The sequence below is a fragment of the Orycteropus afer genome, unplaced genomic scaffold (genome assembly GCF_000298275.1).
Source record: "Orycteropus afer afer isolate SDZICR_OR568_19922 unplaced genomic scaffold, OryAfe1.0 scaffold00479, whole genome shotgun sequence".
Taxonomy (NCBI): Eukaryota; Metazoa; Chordata; class Mammalia; order Tubulidentata; family Orycteropodidae; genus Orycteropus; species Orycteropus afer.
The window spans coordinates 988,397-1,011,851 of NW_006922066.1; the positions used below are offsets into that span (position 1 = coordinate 988,397).

General features: G+C 35.3%; 1 protein-coding gene across 1 annotated transcript in view; it reads left to right on the plus strand.

Moving 5' to 3' along the window:
- MMP16 (matrix metallopeptidase 16) overlaps positions 1 to 23,455 on the plus strand; it is a 351,037-nt gene that overhangs the window by 323,026 nt on the left and 4,556 nt on the right. Inside the window, exons 8-9 of the mRNA XM_007954910.2 lie at positions 7,737 to 7,887; positions 19,309 to 19,424. Of these exons, the coding sequence (XP_007953101.1) occupies positions 7,737 to 7,887; positions 19,309 to 19,424 (267 nt within the window). The remainder of the gene's footprint in view (positions 1 to 7,736; positions 7,888 to 19,308; positions 19,425 to 23,455) is intronic.

The following is a 23,455-nucleotide window of genomic DNA, read 5'->3' on the forward strand; positions in this document are numbered from 1 at the left end:
GACAAATATATGATAAAGGATTTGTACTCAGAATATGTAAAGAAGTCTCAATACTCAATTAAAAGAAAACAAACAACTGAATAAAAAATGGCAAAAAGTTTGAACAGAAACTACACCAAAGAAGATAATATGGATGAAAAGTAAGTGTATGAAAAGGTGCTCAACATCATTAGACGTTAGGGAAGTCTAAGTTAAAGCACAATGTGATACCATGACACACCTGTTAGAAAAGCTAAAATTAAAAAGATTGACCATACATAGAGTTGGCAATATAATGAAGGAACAAGGACTCTCATACACTATGCTGACAGGAAAGTATATTTGTACAATCCTCCCGAAAACATTTCTTTAAAAACTTTAAATGTGCAACTACCATATGATTTAAGCAATCTACTCCTTGGTATTTCACCAGGAAAGATAAAAAACCTGTATCTGTACAAACATTTCCACATGAATCTTCATAGCAGCTTTATCTATAATCACTAAATATTTGGGGCAAAAATATATATCTATCAACTGGTGATGGATACAGAAGCAGTGGTGTATCCATATGAAAGTTCCTTGCCCTTGAGTTAGGTCTGCCTGTTGATGACCCCACATGTGACAGAGTAGAATTGTTCCACAGGTTTTTTTTGGCTATAGTCTTTATGGAAATGGATCACTCACCTGTCTTCTGTGGTGCCACTGGGTATGTTAAAAATCACCAAACTCACAGTCAGTGTTGTTGGTGATAGTGTTTGCCATCAAGTCGATTCTGACTTGAGTGTACACCATTTGTAAACACTACTCAGTGATAATAATGAATGAAATGTTCACTCATGCTGCAACACAGATGGTGCTTTAAATCATTATCCTTCAGTGGATTTTTTTCAGTGAAACAATTTAAAAAAGAGTACAAACTATATTGTTGCATTCATATACAATTCTAGAAAATGCACGGTGATCAATAATGTCAGAAAGCAGTTCAGAGGTAGTCTGAGGACGAATTCATATGGTTCCTGTAAGAGCCCTCAATGTTTTTGTGTCTGTGAAATGAATTGAAGTACAAGTAGATAATTATGTTAAACAATTTTTTTTCTTTCAACTTCACATGTGTAGTTTTTTGTTTTTTTTGGTTTTTTTTTTTAAGGACACTAGTCTTCACCTGTCGAGATTCTCCTCAGTATAGCTGCTTGTATTTAATTGTGAAGCTATATATAAAAGCAGAGACCTTTCTCATTCAGTCCAGCCTGCTTCATGATTTGGTATATATGACTGTCCCATGGTGTATCTGGCATCATTTGCAGTTGTGAATAGACCCCCCCTCACCTTTGTACTTGACATTTGGCAACTAACACTGAGTCCTTGTCTTCTTTATTCAATAGACCATTCCTTTAGTTAGAAGGCCCCAGAAACAGGAAGTCTATCACACTTTGGGAGAGTAATATGCTTTTCTCCAGCATCTGAATGTACTACAGGCTTTATGCTAGGCAGACATCCCACTATCACTCAGGTAAACACAACATAATAGAGTAACCTTTTATAAGCATAATCAAGCCAGATGTTTGCATTCTCAATTATTAGTCACATTCAAATTGAGTGGTTATTATATAATAATACCAAAATTTTATATTAAAAATAGAGCTGGCATAATCTTCAAGGATTTTAAATACATTGAAATGGACAAACAAACTGTGATTCATATACACAATGGAACACTATGCAACTTTAAAGAATAATGTAGAATCTGCAACACTCTGCATGACGTGGATGGACTTGGAAGACATTATGCTGAGTCAAATAAGTCAATCACAGTAGGACAAATGTTTTATTAGTTCGCTCTTGTAAAAAGTCATGGAAAGGCTTATACATAGAAGGAAACTTTCTTTGTTGGTTACCAGGGATGGGAGGGGAGGGGAGGAAAATTTCTAGATAGGTTGGGGAAAGAAAAGAAAATTATATATATATATATACCAAAAATTATTAATGTTTAACAGAAATAGGACAGAGGGGGAAAGGGGAAGCTTTTGTTTAGGGGGACATTGAGTTTATGCTAATAGTTGGTGCAATATTTTGGAAAAGGATAGCAACAATGGTGACGCAACATGAAAAATGTCATCAATGTCCCTGAGCTGTAAATGTGGACATTGGTATGTTGGTGAATGTCTTGTTGTGTATGTTTTTACCACAATAAAAGTAAATAATAATAATTATTATTATTAATATTATAAATAAGTTTAAAAATGAGGCCACTAGTGTTATCAAAACTGGTAAAAGTCAAAGTCAAGTACTTGAAAAGAAGTCTCAAAATTGGTGCTGCTGCTATCACTTTATAACTTTAAGCTGCACTTATCATCCTATTGACAGTTTCAAGAGGCAAAAAATTACATATAAGTAGAATATATGAGGAAGGTAATAAAATTTGTGAATAAGAAAGGCATACAAAAGATATGTATCAAGAGAGAAGAGTTATCTGAAATGTGTGGCACTGGAAAATGGCAAAGAAAAGAACTGTTTCCTTAAGAAATGCTTTTTGTGACTAGCATTATCACTTTATTTCAAATGAGTGCCCATAAATCAGCTATTTCTTTATGCTGCTTACAAATCATGGCTCATGAAACGTTTAGGGAATGCTAATGAAGTTCATTTGAGATAGAGATAGATTATTTCTTCCATAGTATCCCAAATAACCTAAAAAGATCTTCTAGTATAAAGAAATGGGTGCATTGATTACTATTTTCTCTGTAAGAAGTGATGGAAAATTATGTCTAAAGAGTTATACAAGACTAAGGTATTTACATTCAGTCACTTTGGTGCTCACAAAATTAGATTTGTAGCACATGAATTATTTGCCTTAATTGTAAATCTTGGAAAATTTTAATATTAATGTTTTTATTGTATATTGAAATGAGGTGATCATCCAGGCTGAGGCATTTAGTATTTTAAAATCTTCATTAATAATTTGCCTATGATTATTTGTGGGGATTCTCAAAGCCCATGATACTTTTCTCTTATGACTCATCTCATGTATACTTGCATTGCTTGTGTGCATTGGGTGTATATTTGAAATTACAATATTTTCTTATCAGAATTCATTCTGTTTCCAAAATGTTTTCCTTATTTTCAATTTGTCACACCTTTTATTTACTGTTTCAGTGTGAGTTGGAGTCAATGGCAACTGGTTAACTGGTTAATATAGCACCCAAAATCTAACAACCAGAGACAATGACGGCTACGTTATATTATGGGACATTAGTCTTGAATCTTGCTACAAGGGTCATAAAAATAAATTTGATAACCACTAGCAAGTCTGACAAAATGTAAGGGCAGGCCCCAGTACTGTGCTGGAAGGCCATTGAATTCAAGTGATTTTATTTAATTGTGTGTTGGGAAAGACTTTTATAAAAATACAACCCTAACCTGGACCATTGTTAAATTTGAATAGTCTATAAAGAAACAATTTTGCCCCAAAGACCCAGGATCACTTCCTTGCCAGAGTCAGTGTGATGGAAAGTCCAGAGAGCCGGTTCACAGCCTGTTCTATATTTTAGATATATCTCTGTGGTATTTCAAATAGGAAGTCCTAAAACAACAGCAGGAAAGAAAAGGTCTATTCGGTTCACCTATGTTCGGGGGCTTACTGCATGCTTTCCTTTCATCTCATTTTTAATTAGGAAAGGCTGTAGAGTTTCATAACCCCCCAGGCCGGGTATTTAGAGTAAATCTTTTAGCCGCTCCACTCAGCTGGTTGTCCCCTTCTTTCAAGTAGAAGCATTTTAGTCTGTTTCAGAATACTTTCATTTGCTGTTCCTTGCGCTTCCTAATGCTCTTTCCAGACCCGCCTGTGCTCACACTGGACTCATCGAGCCCCGAGATGCCCTGGACAGATGCAGCACTAGAAAATGCTACGGAAGCTTAGTTTCTATTTTAGACAGTGTTTCAGGAGAGACAGTGTGTGAAAAAATAAGTAATAGTTCTTCTAGGAAATTCTTGTTACTCTATTAAACCTGTTTTTTTGTTTTTATTTTTAAATGTGTTTTAGGAATACTTTTCAATACTGTTGGTTGATGTTTTCCATTAATTAAAGAGCCATTCAACCTTTTATTTTTAATGATCAAGGCCTTTGTACAGATTTAACTAACTTTTTTTCCTGTTAAGAACATTAGCCAGGGATTTTAAAATGTACTTGTATTCCTTTTTAAAAGCAAAGCAAGACAGAAAACTTATTAGTAAATATTAGCTGTAAGGTTGCATATAGAAGATAGAGTTATTATGCACAAAAAGATTAAGAGGAATGACATTTTGCCAGCTGGGTGTCTATGGCAGAGAAGTTAATGAAATGATTTGGCCATGATTATGAGTTATATATTCAACTTTCTAAGAGTTTTTAAAGAAAATATTCCTTTGGCATCTTGTTGAGGTAAGATTTTCACATGACAAAGTTGAAGTGACTTTGCTTCTATTTTTCAGTTTTTGAGTAAGTGTGACACATTCATATTCAACTTACTTTTTTTCATATGCAAGAGGTGGGTTTTAACTACCTTAGCATCAGACAGTCTGGGTCTCAAGGAAAACATTGCCTTCTTGGCAGAATGAAGGCATTTACTGGATTCCACAGGAGGCTGACATATTCTGAAGCAAGTGGAAAAAACCGTTCCTCAGTGACATTCTACTTGGCAGAATGCAGAGGGAAATATCAACAAATCAGAGGAAAGACAGAAGAGGCTTATAAACAAAAATAACTTCGAAGGATATTTAAACTTACAGAGATCTTCAGAGATCTACTCCAGTGAGTTTTTCAAGGGGATTCATCTATCCAGCCATTTAACAGCTGTTTACTAAGAACCTGTGATAACCGGTAGCTGAAGTAGGCCCTGTAAATAGCTTTAGGAAAGAAACACACGCAATCCCTGCCCATATGGAGCTGATGATAGATTAGTAGAAGGAACAGACATTAATTTTTTAAATTAAATGCTAATCCTACAATGAAAACTTTAGTACTTTTATTCATTTCTTTATTAATCAAGAAACAGTTCCTTGTCTGGAGGCTGAGATTCAGACATGCTTTTTAACACTTGAACTGAGCGCCTATTACTGACTGAAGTGATTGTATTGTTCAGACGTCCCAGAGACGAGACACGGTTTAGATTCCAACCTAACAGCTGCATTTATTTTACAATTTATAGACATATCATGCCGAAAAATACATAATCAATTGCTCCTAGATTTGTAGCACAGCTCAGATGTTTTAATTCATTGCTTATCTCTCTCTTCCAAGTTGACCCTAGAAGAGAAAACATTCATACTCTGACTTTCAAAATTGATGATAATTTCCTATATCCTTCCTACTTCATCAACTAATCACTCCACATCTATTAATTAATGGAAGTGTTTACTAATGAGTTCACTGTCTACTGCTCATTCTTAGCTCACTAGTTCCTCAGTAACAGATACCCTTTTTGTAGTGGCATCACTAAGGGGGTTGTGGAGGATGTGGGCCACACTGACTAACATTGCCAGAGAGGTTGACACCACAGTAACAGTCTATAAAATTTCTATGCAATATTTCAGCAGAAATTTATTATCTTTTATTTAAAAATATCCTTGCAGTTAGTTATAAAAACACCATTTTTCAGAAGGCCAATTTGTATGTGTCTTACATTTACCTACAAGGCTAAAACACTATGCTAATTTACCTTTTGAACTTCTAAAGCATTCTGGTCAGAGCTTTCATTATTACCCAATTAAAATAGCATACATTTTAATTTCTGTATTTTTGATAGGTTACTAAAGGAATTTGAATGAATGCCCAAGACTGGAAGCTATATAATTTTTGTTGCCAGCATTTATTTTTCTAGGTTCTACAATATTATCTATTAAGCAGAGATTTTTGTATGTAAATGGGGCCGCCATGCAGGTGTCCTGTTCACATCTCCCTTTAAGAAAAAATTTTCCAGCTGAACTGCAGTACCTGTGGATCTGCTCTATCTTTTGAGTTTAGACCATGCTCTTCTGAGGAAGGCTCCAGTCAATGACTGAGCATAGCAGGGTCCTAGTGGCCATTTCTGCCAAAGTGAGACTCCTTTCACAGGCACTGTTAGCTCCCAAGCTCCCACTGTGTTCACCAAGGTTCTTTTCCCATCTGCAGCACAGCCTGAGGCTCTCCTGGCCAATTCTGCTCCCCCCTCTTTATTTTTCACAGGTTTACCTCCCGCACTCATGTGCTCCACAGGCTTTTCAATGGCTGATTTTCAAGGAAGTAGTTAGGCAGGCCTTTCTTCCAATGTGATTCAGGGTGGACTTGAACCTCTAACTTACATTTAGCAGCTAAGTGCATTAACCATTTACACCATGCCAGGGACCCCATATTTGATTATTCATGTCATGTTAAACATGGTTCTTTGAATCAATGGCCATTTATTAAGTGTCTACTACTTCTCGAGCATTATATCTGGTGCAGCAGGAAAACAATGAGTCAGATATGAAGTCTGGCCTCCAGTTCCTCACAGCCTGGAGTGGTGGGTGGGAAGTTGGTGATTCATGAAGGAACAGCAAACAACGTGATACGATAAAGGTGCTGTAAGTTTGGATGCCCCAGCAATTGACAACATCCACCTTACTCAGATAGGAAATGCTTTTCAGAAAAATTATGTCAAGCTAAATATTGAAACCTCAAAAGGAAGGTTGGGCAATCTATTTCTGTAGTGATAACGCCTCAGAAACCCAAGGAGGGGTCGCTATGAGTCGAGTCCGACTCGACGGCACATAACAACAACAACAAGTATTGAAAGATTCATACCAGTTTCCCAGAAAGGGAGATAAATGGATCGTTGTAGGACTATTTCAAAAGATTCACATTGAGAAGAACCTTAAAATAACTTGTACTTGAATTTGTATTTTATCCTGAATCAAATGAGAAACCATTGAAAAAAATTAAACAAGTAAGAGTCTTGACCAGGTATGTATTTCAGGCAGATTACTTTAGCAACTTTGTGGAAAATGATTACAAGGGAGACAGACTACAGTTAGGAAGACAAGAAAGGATGCATAGGAAAGAGGGAAGAGACTGGCATGGTCTGCCAGGAGTGCGGACCATGAGGAAATGTGTTATGTCGAGAAGTTCAAAAGAGCAATAAAACTGAATGAAGTTGGTCTGCTTTTTAGTATTGCCATACATCATCAATCCAAAATATCAGGGTAACAATTCTCCAAAATTCTCCTCCATTCAGTTTTCACTCTAAAAACAGATAGTGTCACAAGTAGAAGAAACCGTAGGCTCAAAGGAAGATGAGTTTATAAGACTGAAGAGACCATGAATATGTGTATAATAAAAGGAAAGAACCAGCGTAGAGGAAGTGTTACAGAGGTTTATAATCAGTAAAGCAAAAAAGACATAGAGAGTGTACACAAACACTTGAATGAGTTAACCTTGAACAGAAATAGGCCTCAATTCCTAGAGGAAGAACCCTTGATCCTTCATCCAGGTTTGTTTCATTATCTGTAAATTGTAGAACTGTTTAATTTCTTAGATTAACTCACAAAATCATATTACATTAAGAAATACCTATTCACTATATGCACTTTTGAAATTACTTTGATGTTCAAAAATAATGTCACTACACCAGATGTGACCACTACTGAGTTATTTCATAGATTTAATGTAAAATAATTTAAAATGCATATTTAATGCAGACATATTTTCCAGTAATATCTAATATTAAACTAATGTATTGTGCATTTGCATTTATTTCATACAGGTAACAAATATTGGGTGTTCAAAGACACTACTCTTCAACCTGGTTACCCTCATGACTTGATTACTCTTGGAAATGGAATTCCCCCTCATGGTATTGATTCAGCCATTTGGTGGGAGGACGTTGGCAAAACTTATTTCTTCAAAGGGGACAGGTCAGTACACATGTCTTATGAGAAAAGTGGTTAGCCAATGTTTGAATCACAGCAGAGAGCTCAATATTTTAAGTCCATTACAGACATGTCCTGTTGATGATGAATCCACTGATATGTATATAAACACAAGAGTTAATGTAGCCAAAATATTTTGGAAATATATTTTTAGATAATAGTCAAGATGGAGTTCTGGTGCCACAGTGGGTAAGGCATTGGGTAGCTAGCCAAAAGATCAGCAGTACAAACCCACCAGTGGCTCCATGGGAGAAAGATGAGGCAGTCTGCCTCAGTAAAAATTTACAGCCTTGGAAATCCTACAGGGCAATTCTATTCCATCCAATAGGGTTACTATGAGTCAAGATTGACTTGGTGGCAGTGAGTTTTATTCAAGATAGTTTTATATTCAATTATTGAATATATTCAAATAAATTGACTCTTTCTTTTGTATCTAAATGTTAAAATAACGTGACTTTCTTATGAAGGTGCATATACTTGTATGTAGTATATATTATTTCATTTCTCCATAATTTTAATATCCCTTTAACTCAGTATAGGTATTTTGTGTGTGTGTGTGTGTATATATATATATATATATATATATATATATATATATCCTTGCACTGCCTTTCCTTGTAATTGTCCCTAAAAAAAATTAGCACAGGCTTTTGTGTCTTCATACTCAACGCTACATTTTTATACTTGGCACAGTTAATTGTGAGCATTTTCAAATGATTTCACTCTTAGTCTTGTGTGCTGTTTCTTAAGAAGCTATTTACATATGTGTCATCAAATGGGTGTTAGGAAACAACCTAACTATCACTAAACCAAATACTTTTAGCCTTCATTATGATATTCTTTCCATGTTGTATTGTCTCTCTTACAGTCTTTTCCTATTATAACACTGCAAACAGTGTTCAGAAAAAAGTAAATATGTTAGTCATGTGACTTATAGATGCTACTGTTGTTGTTGTTGTTATGTGCCCTCAAGTCAGACCCGACTCATAGTGACCCCTCCTTGAGTTTCCCAGGAGGTATCACTATGGAAGTTGATTACTCAACCTTCCTTCTAGGAGTGTTGAGCAATCTACTTCTGTAGTGATACCTCCACAGAAATCCAAGGAGGAACTCTATGAGTTGGGTCGACTCAAGGGCACATAACAACAACAACAGTACCATCTATACTAGGTATACATGACTCCACCCCCAGCCTGGTTTTCGTCAGACTGAATAAATACTACCAAAATCAAACCTGTTACATCAAGTTGATTTCAACTAATAGCAACCCTAGGGTTTCCAAGGCTGTAATTGTTACAGAATTAGACTACCATATCTTTCTCCTGTGGAACAGCTGGTGAGTTAGAACCGCCAGCCTTTAGGTTAGCAGCCAAATACTTAGCCACTCTCCCAACAGGGTTCCTTAGGATAATACCAGTGCATATAAATATATGCAAGATGAAGCTTATATTTTTTTGTTAATTTAAATTAATGTTAAATAGAAAAGTAAAACAAATGAAAAATCAAATTATGATTACACTATTGCTGAGTCTCAAGGGAACACCCAAGTAGCCCCTTATTCGTATGTAGAAAGACTAAGTATGCTCTTTGTTACTTTTTAAACATGAAGTCAGAACACACACATACATACACACTTATGATGACCAGCTGTAATTGTCCAACAACCTTCTATTGATTTTGCCTTAGCATAAAATAATGATAAACTGTTTTCAACTTTGAAAGAAAAGTGACAAAGTATATAAACATGTCTCTTTTGCAGTTTATAATCTTAAATTGCAATTGATTTCAAACATTGAACTTTATCTGTGAGCAAAAAAGACTAATTTGCTTCATGGTTAAAAATGTACACTTTTAAATATATTCTGTTACTAGATTTCCATATTTTATATTTCTATATATTTTGGTAGCAAACTGCTCATAGATTTTAATTTCACTGTTATGAAGCCAAGACTTTACTAAAATATTTCTTACTCAATTACAAAACAATAAGCTCCATCAAACAAAAATTCTGTTAGAAGAGAAAACTCTGCTTATAGCCATAAAAAAGCATAAGTTATAAGGAGCCCTGGTGACTCTGTTTTTAAGTGTTCTGCTGCTAACCAAAAGGTCAGAGGTTCAAACCCACCAGCCACTCCATGGGAGGAAGATGTGATATTCTCCTCCTGTAAAGACTACAGCCTTGGAAACCTTATGGGGCAGTTCTAGTCTGTCCTATAGGGTCACTATGAATGGGAATTGACTGGATGCCAATGGGATACCAACATGATGCCTATCAGCACAATATAAATACAAAAGAATATGACAAAAGGAGGAGAAACGTGACTGTCACAGCATGGTGACCACGAAAGGAAATAAATATGCAGATTTACGGAGTATTTTTTTTTTAAATAACCCTGAAGAGTCTAATAATTCTTCAGCTGGTGTTCATTATACAACACCATCTTGCTTTTTTTTTTAAGAGGTAGAAACAAAAGGTTGAGAAGTTAAAATGGACAAATGGACAAATCAACATCTAGAAGATAGAAAAAGTGACTAAGCTTAAACCCAAAAACCTACTGCCATTGAGTAGATTCCAATTCATAGCAACCCTCTAGGACAAAGTAGAACTGCCCCATATGGTTTCCAAGACTGTAAATCTTTACAGAAACAGACAACCTTATCATTCTCCCATGGAGTAGCTGGTGGAGCTGAACTGCCAACCTTTTGGTTAGCAACCAAATGCTTTAACTGCTATACCACCAGAGCTACTTGTGGCTAAGATTAGCATTCATAAAACTACTTTAATGAGAGTTTCATAGATGATAATTCAAACTGCCATTTCATTACCAGTTGATTTTTTTTTCCCCCCACATGTTCAAGGATTGCTTTTAAAATATTTTCCCTTCTAGGAATTTAACACTTTGTGAAAAATTTAAATTTGGAGATTAAATATAGGATAACTCACATCAGTGAAATCAATGAAGATTGGATATCAAGATTTCTAATAAAATGGATGAGGAGTGGATTAATTATTCATTTATTGGTTACTTAAAAATTTGCATGCAGACTATGGCCCCTAGCTGCCCTTCAGGTCTAGAACTAAACCCACTCCTGTGGCTTCTACCAAACAAAAGACAGGCATATACTCCTCGGAGAGATCAATCTTGGGAGAGTAGAAGGGCTGTGAATGCACAGGGAGACAGCTCTGGGGGCGGGAGTACACGGGAGGGAAGGACACAGGAAATATGTGGTTATGAGGAGGAAATGTGAGGAGCTGTTGCATTGTGGGAGATTACAGTCAATGTCATGAAACAAAGTACATGTGAACTGCTGTAAGGAAGATGAATTTGCTCCGTAAACTTTCACCCAGATCACAATTTTTTTTTAATTTGCATGCAAAATTAGCAAAATATTTAGAAACACTTTTATTATTTTAAGTTCTGTTTAAATGACTGGTTTTGTAAGTTTTAAAAATATTGAGAGTAGGATTAATTTCCATGTATAACCTTATGTTATAATTTACAAAATTATTCTTGTTATAAGATTCCATGAGTTTTACATGTTTCGTAAACAGATCACTTTATATATGTATAATTATATAACTCTAGACATACTACATTGTATTACTATAACATTCTATGTTTAAAGGTAGGTGGAAAAACTATTAAAGTATTAAAAATTAAATCAAATATTGATTTAGTTAATTAGATTATCACCCTTATATGGAAGTTTGATGAGTCCTTCCTTATGGATATTGTGTATTTAATATACTCATCAATTTTAAGCATTTTATATATACATACACATTTTCAATGGGTGCATATATATATTTTTAGAGCAAACATATTGAAAATTTCTTTTTCCTTACTTAGTTCTCTTCTCTTCCCCCATAGCCTCTTTCTCCTTAAAAAAAAAAAAAAAAAAAAAAAACAAAAAAAAAAAAAAAAAAAAAAAACCTGTGTTAACAGGCTTCTATTTTTCCTAAGACTTAAAACAGAAAGATATTTTAAGAATAATCTAGACCAGATATAAAAAAAAAAAAAAAATTCAATTGCTTTAACGGTTAAAGCAAATAGCTTATTTACTTATGAATATAACAGTACTAGTAGGGAACTCTGGTAGCAGAATGCCTAAGACACTTGACTGCTAACCAGAAGGCTGGCGGTTCAAACCCACCAGCCACTCCTCGGAAGGAAGGTGGGCAATCTACTTCCATAGTTATACTGCCTTGGAAACCCAAGGAGGAGTCGCTATGAGTCAGGTCTGACTCAACAGCACATAACAACAACAACAGTGTATAAGGCAAGGAGCTTTGGTGGCATAGTGGATAAGGCATTTAGCTGCTAACTAGGTCATGGGTTCAAACCTACCAGCCACTACAGTGAGGGAAGATGGGGCAATCTACTTCTGTAAAGATTTACAACCTCAAAAACCCAATGGGGATTGCTTTGAGTAGGAAGTGACTCAATGGCAGTGAGGTTTTTTTTTTTTCTTTTTAGTTACATAAGGCAATAGAGAATGATATAGATATTGTGGTAAGCTGGAAAGTGCAAAGACTCTAGAGAAGCACTCAAAACCAGAATCATTCTGACAAAGACTATTTTCAAATAAGATTTGGTCCAAGTGCTGTTATATGTGAGCCCCTGCATCTTGTTCTCTTTACACCAGTCTCTACACATTTTCAAAAATATATTCAACAGGTATTCATCACTCTCCATTGGATTCCTTGCAGTGACAATATAAATACGAGGCAGTCCATTCCATTCTGTGTAGTTCAATTGTCTGTTTCTTTATCATTCTGTAAATGAGCACTGGCCCAGTCCTCATTAATTCATTCAAAAAATATTTTTAAACGTATTCTGTACTGCATGTGCTAGATAATGAAGGCGTAGTAGAAGAAAAGACCAGCAAGGTTCCTGCTGTCATAGCACTTAGATTCTACTGGGAAAGGCAAATAAGGAAGTGAACAAATAAATGACCCAATAATTTTAACACTATGAAATGCTACAAAACAATCAAGCAAGGTGATCATGTGATAGAGATGCATGGGTGGTAAGGAATGTTTGGCAAATTAGTGTAGAAGTCAGAGAAAAAGTCTCTGTGAAGAGGACATTTGAGCAGGAGAATGAATGGGGAGAACGTTTGGCCTAGTGAAGCTATTTGAAGCAGTGAGTTATAGGCAGATGAGTTAGTAGGGTAAAACCAACGATGTAGGAACAAATCTAGATATTCAAAAATAGAAAAACAGAGGGAAAAAAAAAAACATCTAACGTATAGAGATCATCAATGGCTCTGTAGGACACAGCCAAGAATTTGGGTTTTATTCTAAATAATAAGAGAGAGGCATTGAAGAGTTATAAACTAGAAAATGACATGGTCTGATTTGTATTCACAAAACCCATTCTAGCTTTTGTGTAAAGAATGGCTGCAAGAGTGAAAAAGAAGAAAGGTAACTTGGAGGTTATGGAAGTAACACATGAAAGAGACACTAGTAGCAGCAGAGATAAAGGATAGGGAAGGGACCTAGGATTCATTGTGAAGATTAGACAGATAACTGGTCTCTCTTATGGTCTGGATTTTAGCAGTGACAGAAAAAGGAAAGTCAAAACTAATTTCTAGGTTTTTCACCTAAATAATTGAGTAATTGATGCCATTTCTGGATGTAGAACCTACACAAAAAGAAATTTTACAGCGGGAGGATTAAGGGGTTGAAGTGTCTGTATTCCGTCTGAGGCCTATTCGCACACCTAGTGAACTAGGATATATGCATCTGTAGGCTCAGTGGAAAGATCAAATCCAGAGGCACAGATTTGAGAGCAGTTGATATATAAATGGTATTAAAATTCTGCATGAAATCTTGTAAGTATAGAGACAGCTAAGGAAGAGTACATAAAATAGTGGCTCTTTAAATTTGCAAATTAAAATTAAAATTTCCACTGTTTCAACTATTCACATATAGAGAACCTGGTCCTTCAGGTTCCTACTTGCCCTTTTCTTAATACAGTGTAATTTGAAATTGGGATACAGTTTCTTTCTCACAGCATTTAGCTCCAAAATGCTATATTTCTAAATCACCCCTTAGCATCTCCTCACAAATATACCCATCACTGTAGTGCCATATTTCATTCTAAACTGTTGAGAATTTTAAGGTATTTTCAGAGGAAGAAGACAAATTGTAGACCCATTTTGAGTTTTGTTTTTCTTTATTCCCATTAATAATCAAAGAGAAAAAAATATTTTTATTCCAAATTAAGTTGAGCATTTATGAAATAATTATTTAATGTATATATCTTTTTAATCATCCAAGAGCACACTCTAAGATATACTTCACCACAAATTAATTTTTCCATTCTGTTGGCTTCTTAAGAATGTGACTGAAGAGTGAAGATTTATATGATTATTACAGTATGGATAAATCAGTGGTTCTGTATTTTGAGGTAAGGAGCTCTGGTGGCATTTGGCTGCTACCCAGAAGGTCAGTGGTTCAAGCTCACCACCTGCTTCATGGAAGGAAGATAGGACAATCTAGTTCCATAAAGATTGACAGCCTAAAAATCTCAGTGGGGGTCACTATGAGTCAGAATCGACTCGATGGCAGTGAGTTTGAATTTTGGTTTGGTATTTTGCGGTAACTTAACAAAAGTGAGTACTCTTGACTATGGAAGAAAGACTAAAAATAAGGAGGAAGAAGAAATGGAAGGACTGTGAAATATTCCTTAGAGCCACTTTTGATTTAGCTTTTAGTTAAATATCTAGCAACATCTCATTAAAGTATTTCACTCCATAATTCTTCATCTTACCTTTTTCCTTAATATAGATGGAATTTAAGAAAATATTATGGGATATATACTATTGCATGGAAAGCTTTTTTCTCTCTGGATATGATTCATGAATATATCTAATTTCTGACCATAATTTGTTTTGAAGTATTAATTCAGAATGCTTCTTTCCAAAAATCAGTTTAAAGTCATAATTCTAGAGTAGAAATGACTGATAAATCAAAAGAAAAAGTGGAAATAGCTTATCATTTGCTGACCTTCCTGCACGTAATTCTTGAGTTTTTCTCCATCATAATCTCTAGACTTTTAAACCCAAACAACAGTTTATTTACATAGTGTTGCAATCTTTATATGCTAATATGTTTCTCAATGAATCTATAAGCTTATTTTTTGGGGAAGGAAAAAGTCAAGTAGGTTGAGCTTTTTGTTCATGTTGAAATATGTTCAGATATGTTGGAAATTGAAATGCAAACTTGTACTCATGAGTAAACCTCTGCATTTTTTATAAAGAAGCCCTGAAGATAGAGATCTAATTTTACTCAAGTTTACGGGATATATATCAGTGATGACACACAGCATATAATCTGAGGGCCCAGGCTTATGTTGAGTTTTTCAAAGATTGTGAAATGATCCCAAATTGTAATTTTGCCTTATCTGCTGGGAAAAAGAGAGAAGATAGAAATTATTTTATTGTGACAAATTCATACCAGGATTATGTTCCTCCAAAGAGGCTAATAAAATTCACATTCAATTAATATTATCTTGAAATGTGATCTCTATGAATCTTATGTGCCTGGTGTGTAACATAGGTATCCAAAGTTTATTGTTAAGTGAATAATTAAGTAAGAAAGAAAAAATAATGACAGGTAGATTTATTTTAGGAATTCTTTATCAAGGGAAACACTAGCAGTAACATGACAGAAAATCATATTAAATAATGAATCAAAATTTGAATTCCAACTCTGGCAATTGAAACAGGGAAAAAGTATCTAAACTATTTATCTCTGAACATATAATGCTCAATGTTCTGACATTGATTGAATTGAGTGACTGTATATACTACATTTAAGATTAGGACATTTTTCGTATACAACATGGTCATATACAATAAAGGATTTTTGAGGGATTTAAGTGAAATAAGATTGCATCATTGATATGTATAAATTTATAGCTATAAAGCACTATATAAATGATAAATATGATAATTACATAAAGAATGTTATAACTACTTATCAGAGAACCAATGTATTTCCTGAGTATGCAATAATCTTTCCTAAACCAAATAATTTTAAATTCCTGGGAACAATGACTTGATTCCATAATTACCAGGAATTTAAAATTATTTCAAACTTCTAAGCTAGTAACTCTTAAACCCTTGCTCTAAGTTACAGTTTATGTCATCTAAAAATGCCATTTGTTGTGAGATATGCCATTACTGGATCTATAAGGAAAAACCTGCCAAGTAAACTTTGATAGTTTGTTTTTATAACATCATAATAATTGTACCACCATATATAAGGTGCATCCTGATTTTTAAAGATGTAAAATATGGTTCTTAGAATCAATGGAATAAACTAGTTGACTATTTTCTCTGAGGAGTTTTCTTGGGTCAAGTGGGGGATCCACGAAATGTATCTGACTGTTATAAACTGCATCCAAACATTTACCAGAAGGATCTCAAGATTCTCAGCGCGTTCGCTACCATGTTAACCGTTTTGTATTCATGCAGAGAAGTTCTGGGGGAAAGGAATATTCAGAAATAATTTCAAAGCAGATGTTTCCAGTTTGAAGAAAATATATTTCAGGATTGGTAGAATCATACAGTAATCATTCTGCCTAGTTATCTTCTCCAGAAAAACAGATCCAGTCATCATTATTTCTGATGAATTCTTCTCTATGAATTATTGAAGAATCTCCATTGAAATATCTCTCCACCAGATCAGTTCCAAAAAGCACCTTCTAGAGATAATCTGATACTCTTTCTTGTGGCTGGCTTACTGTTAGAAATACTCTCTGAAACAAATTGTTTCTCAATTAGATAGAGGATGTACTAATGTCCCAGATGTTCCTTGAGTGAGGCTTCTAGGAATCTATAGCATAATCTTCTGCACAACATTCCACAGCTCTGGGATGAAAGATCCTCCATAGATTTGGTGCATGAATATCACTAGAAAATATTTATCTTTTCTAATTTAAGCCAAAATGCATTATCACAGAATAGTACATTATGCGCATCATTTTCCAAACCTGAATTAATAAACTATTAAGTATTAGGAAATAACCCATCACCATCTTGTTGCCACATGGCTACAGAGTGGAACTACCCGACAGGGTTTCCAAGGCTGTAAGTATTTAGGGAAGCAGAGGGCCACATCTTTCTCCCAGAGTGGCTGTGGGTTTCAAGTGCTGACCTTTCAATTAGTAGCCAAGTGTTTAAACACTGTGCCACAATGTGTCCTTCCTTAAGAGATAGTAATGGATATTTAATGTGTGTGTAGAGCGAGATTGCCTAGTAAATTTGGAAAATACATCTGATGGGCATGGTGGGAAAAGTTGTTGTTGTTATGTGCCGTTGAGTCAGACCCGACTCATAGCAACCCCTCCTTGGGTTTCCGAGGCAGTATCACTATGGAAGTAGATTGCCCCATCTTCCTTCTGAGGAGTGGCTGGTGGGTTTGAACCGCCAGCCTTCTGGTTAGCAGTCAAGTGCCTTAATTACTATGCTACCAGAGCTCCTGGTGGGAAAAGTAGAGACTTGAAATCAGGCAGAATTGGTTATAAATCTTTCATACATTTTTCTCCAGGAATTCTCCTCCCTCAAGTGGGGAGAGTAATAACCATCTAATGGGTTTGTTGTGATTAAAGAAGATAACATATAAAGTGTTATTCCTGGCCTGAGCTAGATGATATCACTGTGAACACCTCTTGAACAGTGGTGTCACTAGGGGTGGTGCAGACCACACTGGGTGACACTGTTAGAGACGGTGACACCAAAATGACTGTAAAACTTTTTTGTGCAGTGATTTAGCAGAAATGTATTACCATTTTATAAAAATATCCCTGTAGTTATTTGTAACAAAACATTTTTTTGTAAGCCCAGTTTACATGTCTAATATACCTACAAGGATTCTGTACAGCCTGGTATGAAAGGAGGTCCATGGTGGGGTGGGGTAACACCATCATGAGCTACCACACATGGTAACACCAGTCCAGGTGATGCCACTGGCAATAAGTTCATCCCAGCTTTGTCAACCCTCTTGAGCATTCAGGATATAAACCCTTTGAGTCTTAAAACATATAGAACTTTAATGAGTGATCCAAAGTAAGACTATTCACAGTCCTTCAGGCTCTTTTTTCAAAGTGTATTCCAAATCCCTTGAATTATTATGATTTCTACAGTATGCACCCTAGTCCAAGGATTACTGTAATAAAATCCTAACTAGAATCCTTGTTTCTGCTTTATACCCTTTAATCTTGAAGTTCTTCTGCTTAGAATCTACCTTGGCTTCCTGTGTATTTTAGAATGAAACCAAACACTTCACTAGAGCTTAACCAAAAACTGAAATTGTACCTCCTGCCAAAAGTGGATTCCCACTCATAGCAACCCTAGAGGACAGATTAGAACTAGCGCTTAAATGCCCTATATAATCTTATATTCTCATTACTACTTTGACCTCATCTCCCCTTTGCTACTTCATGTCTAGTCATCCTAGCCTTCTTGTAGACCCTCAAGCACTCCATTATGTTCCTGCTATAGGGTCTTTGACTCATTTCTCTGTTTGTAATGCCCTTCTCCAAAAAAGCCTCATCTTACTTCCCACTTTTTTCTATTTTTTGCTCAAATGTCTGCCTATCAGAGGGCCCCTCTGTACACTAATTTAAAAATGACTTCCCATATCCCTTGATAAAACTTATTTGCTTTCTTTCCTTCATAACTCTTACTTCTCCAGCCAGTGTATGTATTTATTGTCATATCTGTCCCCCACATGCACTAAAATGTAATTTCCTTAGAGTTGAGGCATAATCTATTTTGTTCAAATCTGTATCTCTAGCACCTAGAGTAGCACCACAAACATAGTAGGTGCTCAATAAGTATTTGATGAATAAAAGAATAAATGAATGAATTATTCAAAATTCTGCTTGAGATTTTATTTTAAAAAATGTTCTGCTGCCTAACAAAGATAAAAAATAAAGACTCATCAAACCATGATTGATACATAGGTTTGTGCTGAGACTGTTTTAAATCATAAATATGCATAGCTAGCCACTCCTTGGAAGGAAGATGGGGCAATCTACTTCCATAGTGATACTGCCTCGGAAACCTAAGGAGGGGTCACTATGAGTCGGGTCCGACTCGACGACACATAACAACAACAACAACACCTTTTTAAATTAATTTTATCAAACTGAATAAATACACAATAGCCTACCATTTTTCACAAATGAAGGAGAAGTAAGAGAATGTTTTTGAGCATTGTCTTTCCAGTGATTTAAATCAGAGCTTCCCAAGTCGTGTTCAGTAAGTCAGTAACAGGTATACAGGCAATATAGTGCAAAGCATACAGTAAGGGTTTAATGAATGTTACCTTAATTATTTGTATATATAATTTCCTTCCCTTTGTCCTTTTTTAAAAAAAATCCTTTTTAGATATTGGAGATATAGTGAAGAAATGAAAACCATGGATCCCGGCTATCCCAAACCTATCACAGTCTGGAAAGGTATCCCTGAATCTCCTCAGGGAGCATTTGTCCACAAAGAAAATGGTATGTAATGTATGTATTATACATTTCATGAATTAACTGTTTCATAATGCATTCTACTTGTTTACTGTGTTCAACCACTGGAAAGTACCATATACTGTTCCTAAAAGTAATATTATGCTGTAGATATTTTTATTGTCTCAACTTATTATAATTTATAAAAATCATTAGGAAAAAATTAAAGAAATATTAAATGGAGGGTATGCATATTTTTTAAGTAACCTCACCTATACATCTATTGAAATTCCTATAAATATATGAATAACAAATATGTGGGAAAGAAGCTAGTTAAAAAGAAGGCATGTTGATCCTCAGCCTCTATGAATATAAGACCAGAAAACTAGATGGTGCCTGGCTACGACTGTCAACCACTCAGAGGGGGATCTTTGTAGGAGATCCTGGATAGAGTGGGAGAGCAATGTGGAACAAAACTCAAAATCATTTAAAAAAAAAAAAAAGGACCAGGTTTGCTGGTCTGATGGAGGCCTATGAAACTACTGAGACTGTGGCCTCTAGCTGCCCTTCAGGTCTGGAATAGCACCCACTCCTGTGGCTTCCAGCCGAGCAAGAGACAGGCATATGAGCTGAACATTTACAATAGGTGGATGCACTCCTTGGAGAGGTTGATCATGGGAGAATAGAAGGGCTGTGTATACAGCAGGAGACAGCTCAGAGGGCAGGAGTGCATGGGAGGGAAGAACACAGGGAAGAGGTAACTATGGGGAGGAAGTGTGAAGGGAGTTGTTGCATTGTGGTAAATTGTAGTCAATATCTTAAGATAAACGGTTTGTGAGCTGCTGCATGGAAAGCAAATTTGCTCTGTAAATTTCGCCCAGATCACAATACAAATTAAAAAAGAAGAAGAAGAAAAAGAAGAAGGCATGTCATAAATGAGAGCTGAGGCACAAAGATACTGGTGATAGTCCATGCTAGGGATCATATTTTTCATGTACTCCTTGAGTTCAGAGTCAGAAAACAAAGAGGAGCCCACCTTCATACAGTCAGGTAGAGTGCATATATGATTACATAATAACAAGAAAAAAGGCTGAGAGTTGCTCACTTACCTTAGTATCCATATCAGGATTTTAGATTGAGCCAGCTCCCAAGTGCAGTTTAGCCAAGCCATAGATAACCATTACCCTAATCTGCTGGCATATATGCAAAGTCTGAACCTATCTATCCTTATTCAAAAATTAGTTAATAGGAATGAATAATAAAAATTTGAAATGGAATAGATACACAATGCTCCAGAACAAAGGAAAGAAAGAGACATCATTTTGAAGTAGAGAAAAAGAATTCCTGATCGAATGACTTACAATAGGAATCAGAAGATAATCATATATTAAGTGAGTCCTCGTAGCATAAAAAGTCTATATCATATGCAGAAAGAGTAACAGTAAAGATAAAATGTATTAGAGGAAGGAAAGTGCAGACAAAGGAAAACAAAAAATAGGGGAAATGAAAATTGACACCACCGCTGGAAACTATGACTGATCATCAGCATATTACGAGAATTACAGAAAACTTTACACCAAGGGTAAACTTGGAGACCAACTGTGGTGGTGGGTGAGTGAATACTAATGAGAAGAGCAGATGCACCAATACTGCTTTTGAGCATTGTTATGTGTAATGTTATGCTACTTTCTGTAATAACACCGCACAAGTAAAACAGTGTAAGCAGAGGCAAAATCAAAACAATCCCTGATGCCGAGACAATAGCACTTGCTGAGAATTAGTTTTTTTGTGTGTATTTCATTGGTTCAGAGAATTAAAGAACTGAGTTAAAATAGAGACTGTATGTGACAGAAACAGAAATCCATAAGGAAAGGACAGATTAAGATGAAAAAATACCTGTTTGAAATAAACAGGAAATCAAGAAAATAAAGTAAGCCACAGTGCAATCGCATTGAAGGCAGTAAAATAAGATCCATAGTGTGGATAAAAACTCAAGAAACTCTTCAAAATTCAGATGAAATGACTCCCGCCCCCCAAAAAAAAGAAAAAAAAAAATGTGAAAGATAATCTTACTGAAGGCAGGAAACTAAGATCACCTCTAACAATAATAGCTGGCTCCAAGGAAAGAACTAGAACAATTTTATGAAAGGGATTCTAAAAAAATACTAAGCATAACTGGTTAATGAAGGAGACTTCCTGAGATTAGATCAAAGTGGCTTATTATATCCCAGATAGAGCTGCTACTTATTGACTTCTTACCACTGCATTTTTGTTGTTGTTGTTGTTGTTGTTGTTATGTGCTCTCAAATCAGACCTGACTCATAGCGACCCCTCCTTGGGTTTCCAAGGCAGTATCACTACGGAAGTAGATTGCCCCATCTTCCTTCTGGGGAGTGGCTGGTGGATTTGAACCACCAGCCTTCTGGTTAGCAATCAAGTTCCTTAGGCACTGCACTACCAGAAATAATAGTCATCACATCTGGTCAAATGTCTAAGGCATTTGACTGCTAACCAGAAGGCTGGCAGTTCAAATCCAACAGTCACTCCTCAGAAGGAAGATTGAGCAATCTACTTCCATAGAGATACTGCCTCGGAAACTCAAGGAAGGGTTGCTATGAGTAAAATTGACTCAATAGCAGTGAGTTTGGTTTTTTTGGTTTTATAAACAAAAAAAATTAAACCAAGATCTTTATAGTGGTTAACTCTAGAAAGCTTGATAATTTTTTTTTTCTTTTCTTGTCTTTATTCCTTTTCTAGATGAGTATGAAAACCTTTATAATAAAAATAACTAGTAATACTCTATGAGGATGAGCCTACTATGCACGTGATATTTGACATTCATAAAATCAGAGATGATAGGGCACTGAAATGTTTCCCCTAGTCCACTCTTCCACCAATATAGGAATTATTTTAATTGGATCTACTCTTAATGGCAATTTTCCAAAAGAAGGCCATAAACTTAAATTTTTAAGGGTATTTTTCAAATTAAGATGTAATATACTTCTCTTTAATATCTACCTATTGATATTAATCCTGCCACCTTGACTAATGAAATATAAATTTTTTGTTCCACTTATTGGTTTGTTATATAAATTGCCTAATTTATCTGCCACAAATACCTCTTCAACCCAGTTATTATTATTTATACATGGGGGAAATCAACACTCAGCTACTTTAAGTAATTTATTCAAGAACATACAGTTAAGACATGTATCAAAGTTTGGAAACGAATACTCTAGCCCCCAGAGAATGTGCTAAAATGCTGTCACCAAAGAGAAAAAGTTAATATTTTTCTACATGATAGTCATTAAAATAATTGAAGATGTGTTACGTTTTAATGCAATTCTCACTTGGTCATACCAAAAAACCCCAGCTATCTCAGGTCTTTGCCATCATCTTCCTGCTTTGGACCAATGATTGTCTTAACGTAACAATTCTCTCTCTCTCTCTCTCTTTTTTTTTTAGCCCCTGTAAATAACTACACTATTCCTAAGAAGAAATGACTCATGCAAAATATAGTGAAATGCTTCTTTCTTAGCACTCATTACTCAAGAGCATTTTAAGTAACAGCATAAGATTTTTAACATATTGTGTTAAAGAATTACTACATTCCCACCTCCAGGATGTTTCTACAGTAACTGCTGTCAAGATACACCTCCCAGGAATTTTATTTTCTCTCCTTGGGAAATACAATTTTAAAATGAGTTCAGAATTATATTTTTAACATTGCGGTCTTTTTTCTTAATTGGTTACAAGCCAGCTTTTAACTTTAAATAGTTTGGATCTTTCTATTCATCCAAGTGAATAGAATGTATCAGAATAGAGAATATATCAGCTCTCCACCCCCATATTCACTCTTCTTTATTAAAATCCACAAATTTGAGTCAAGCAAATAAAATTTCCACAAGACTCACTATATTCATTCACATTTACTAAATGCTGATATCTTCTTATTGATAAGTATGGAAGAGTGGAAAACAGAGAGAACACACTGGGACTGTTATTAAGGAACAACCACTGCACATTCACACACACACACACACACGTACACACACACTCACTCATATATATATATATAT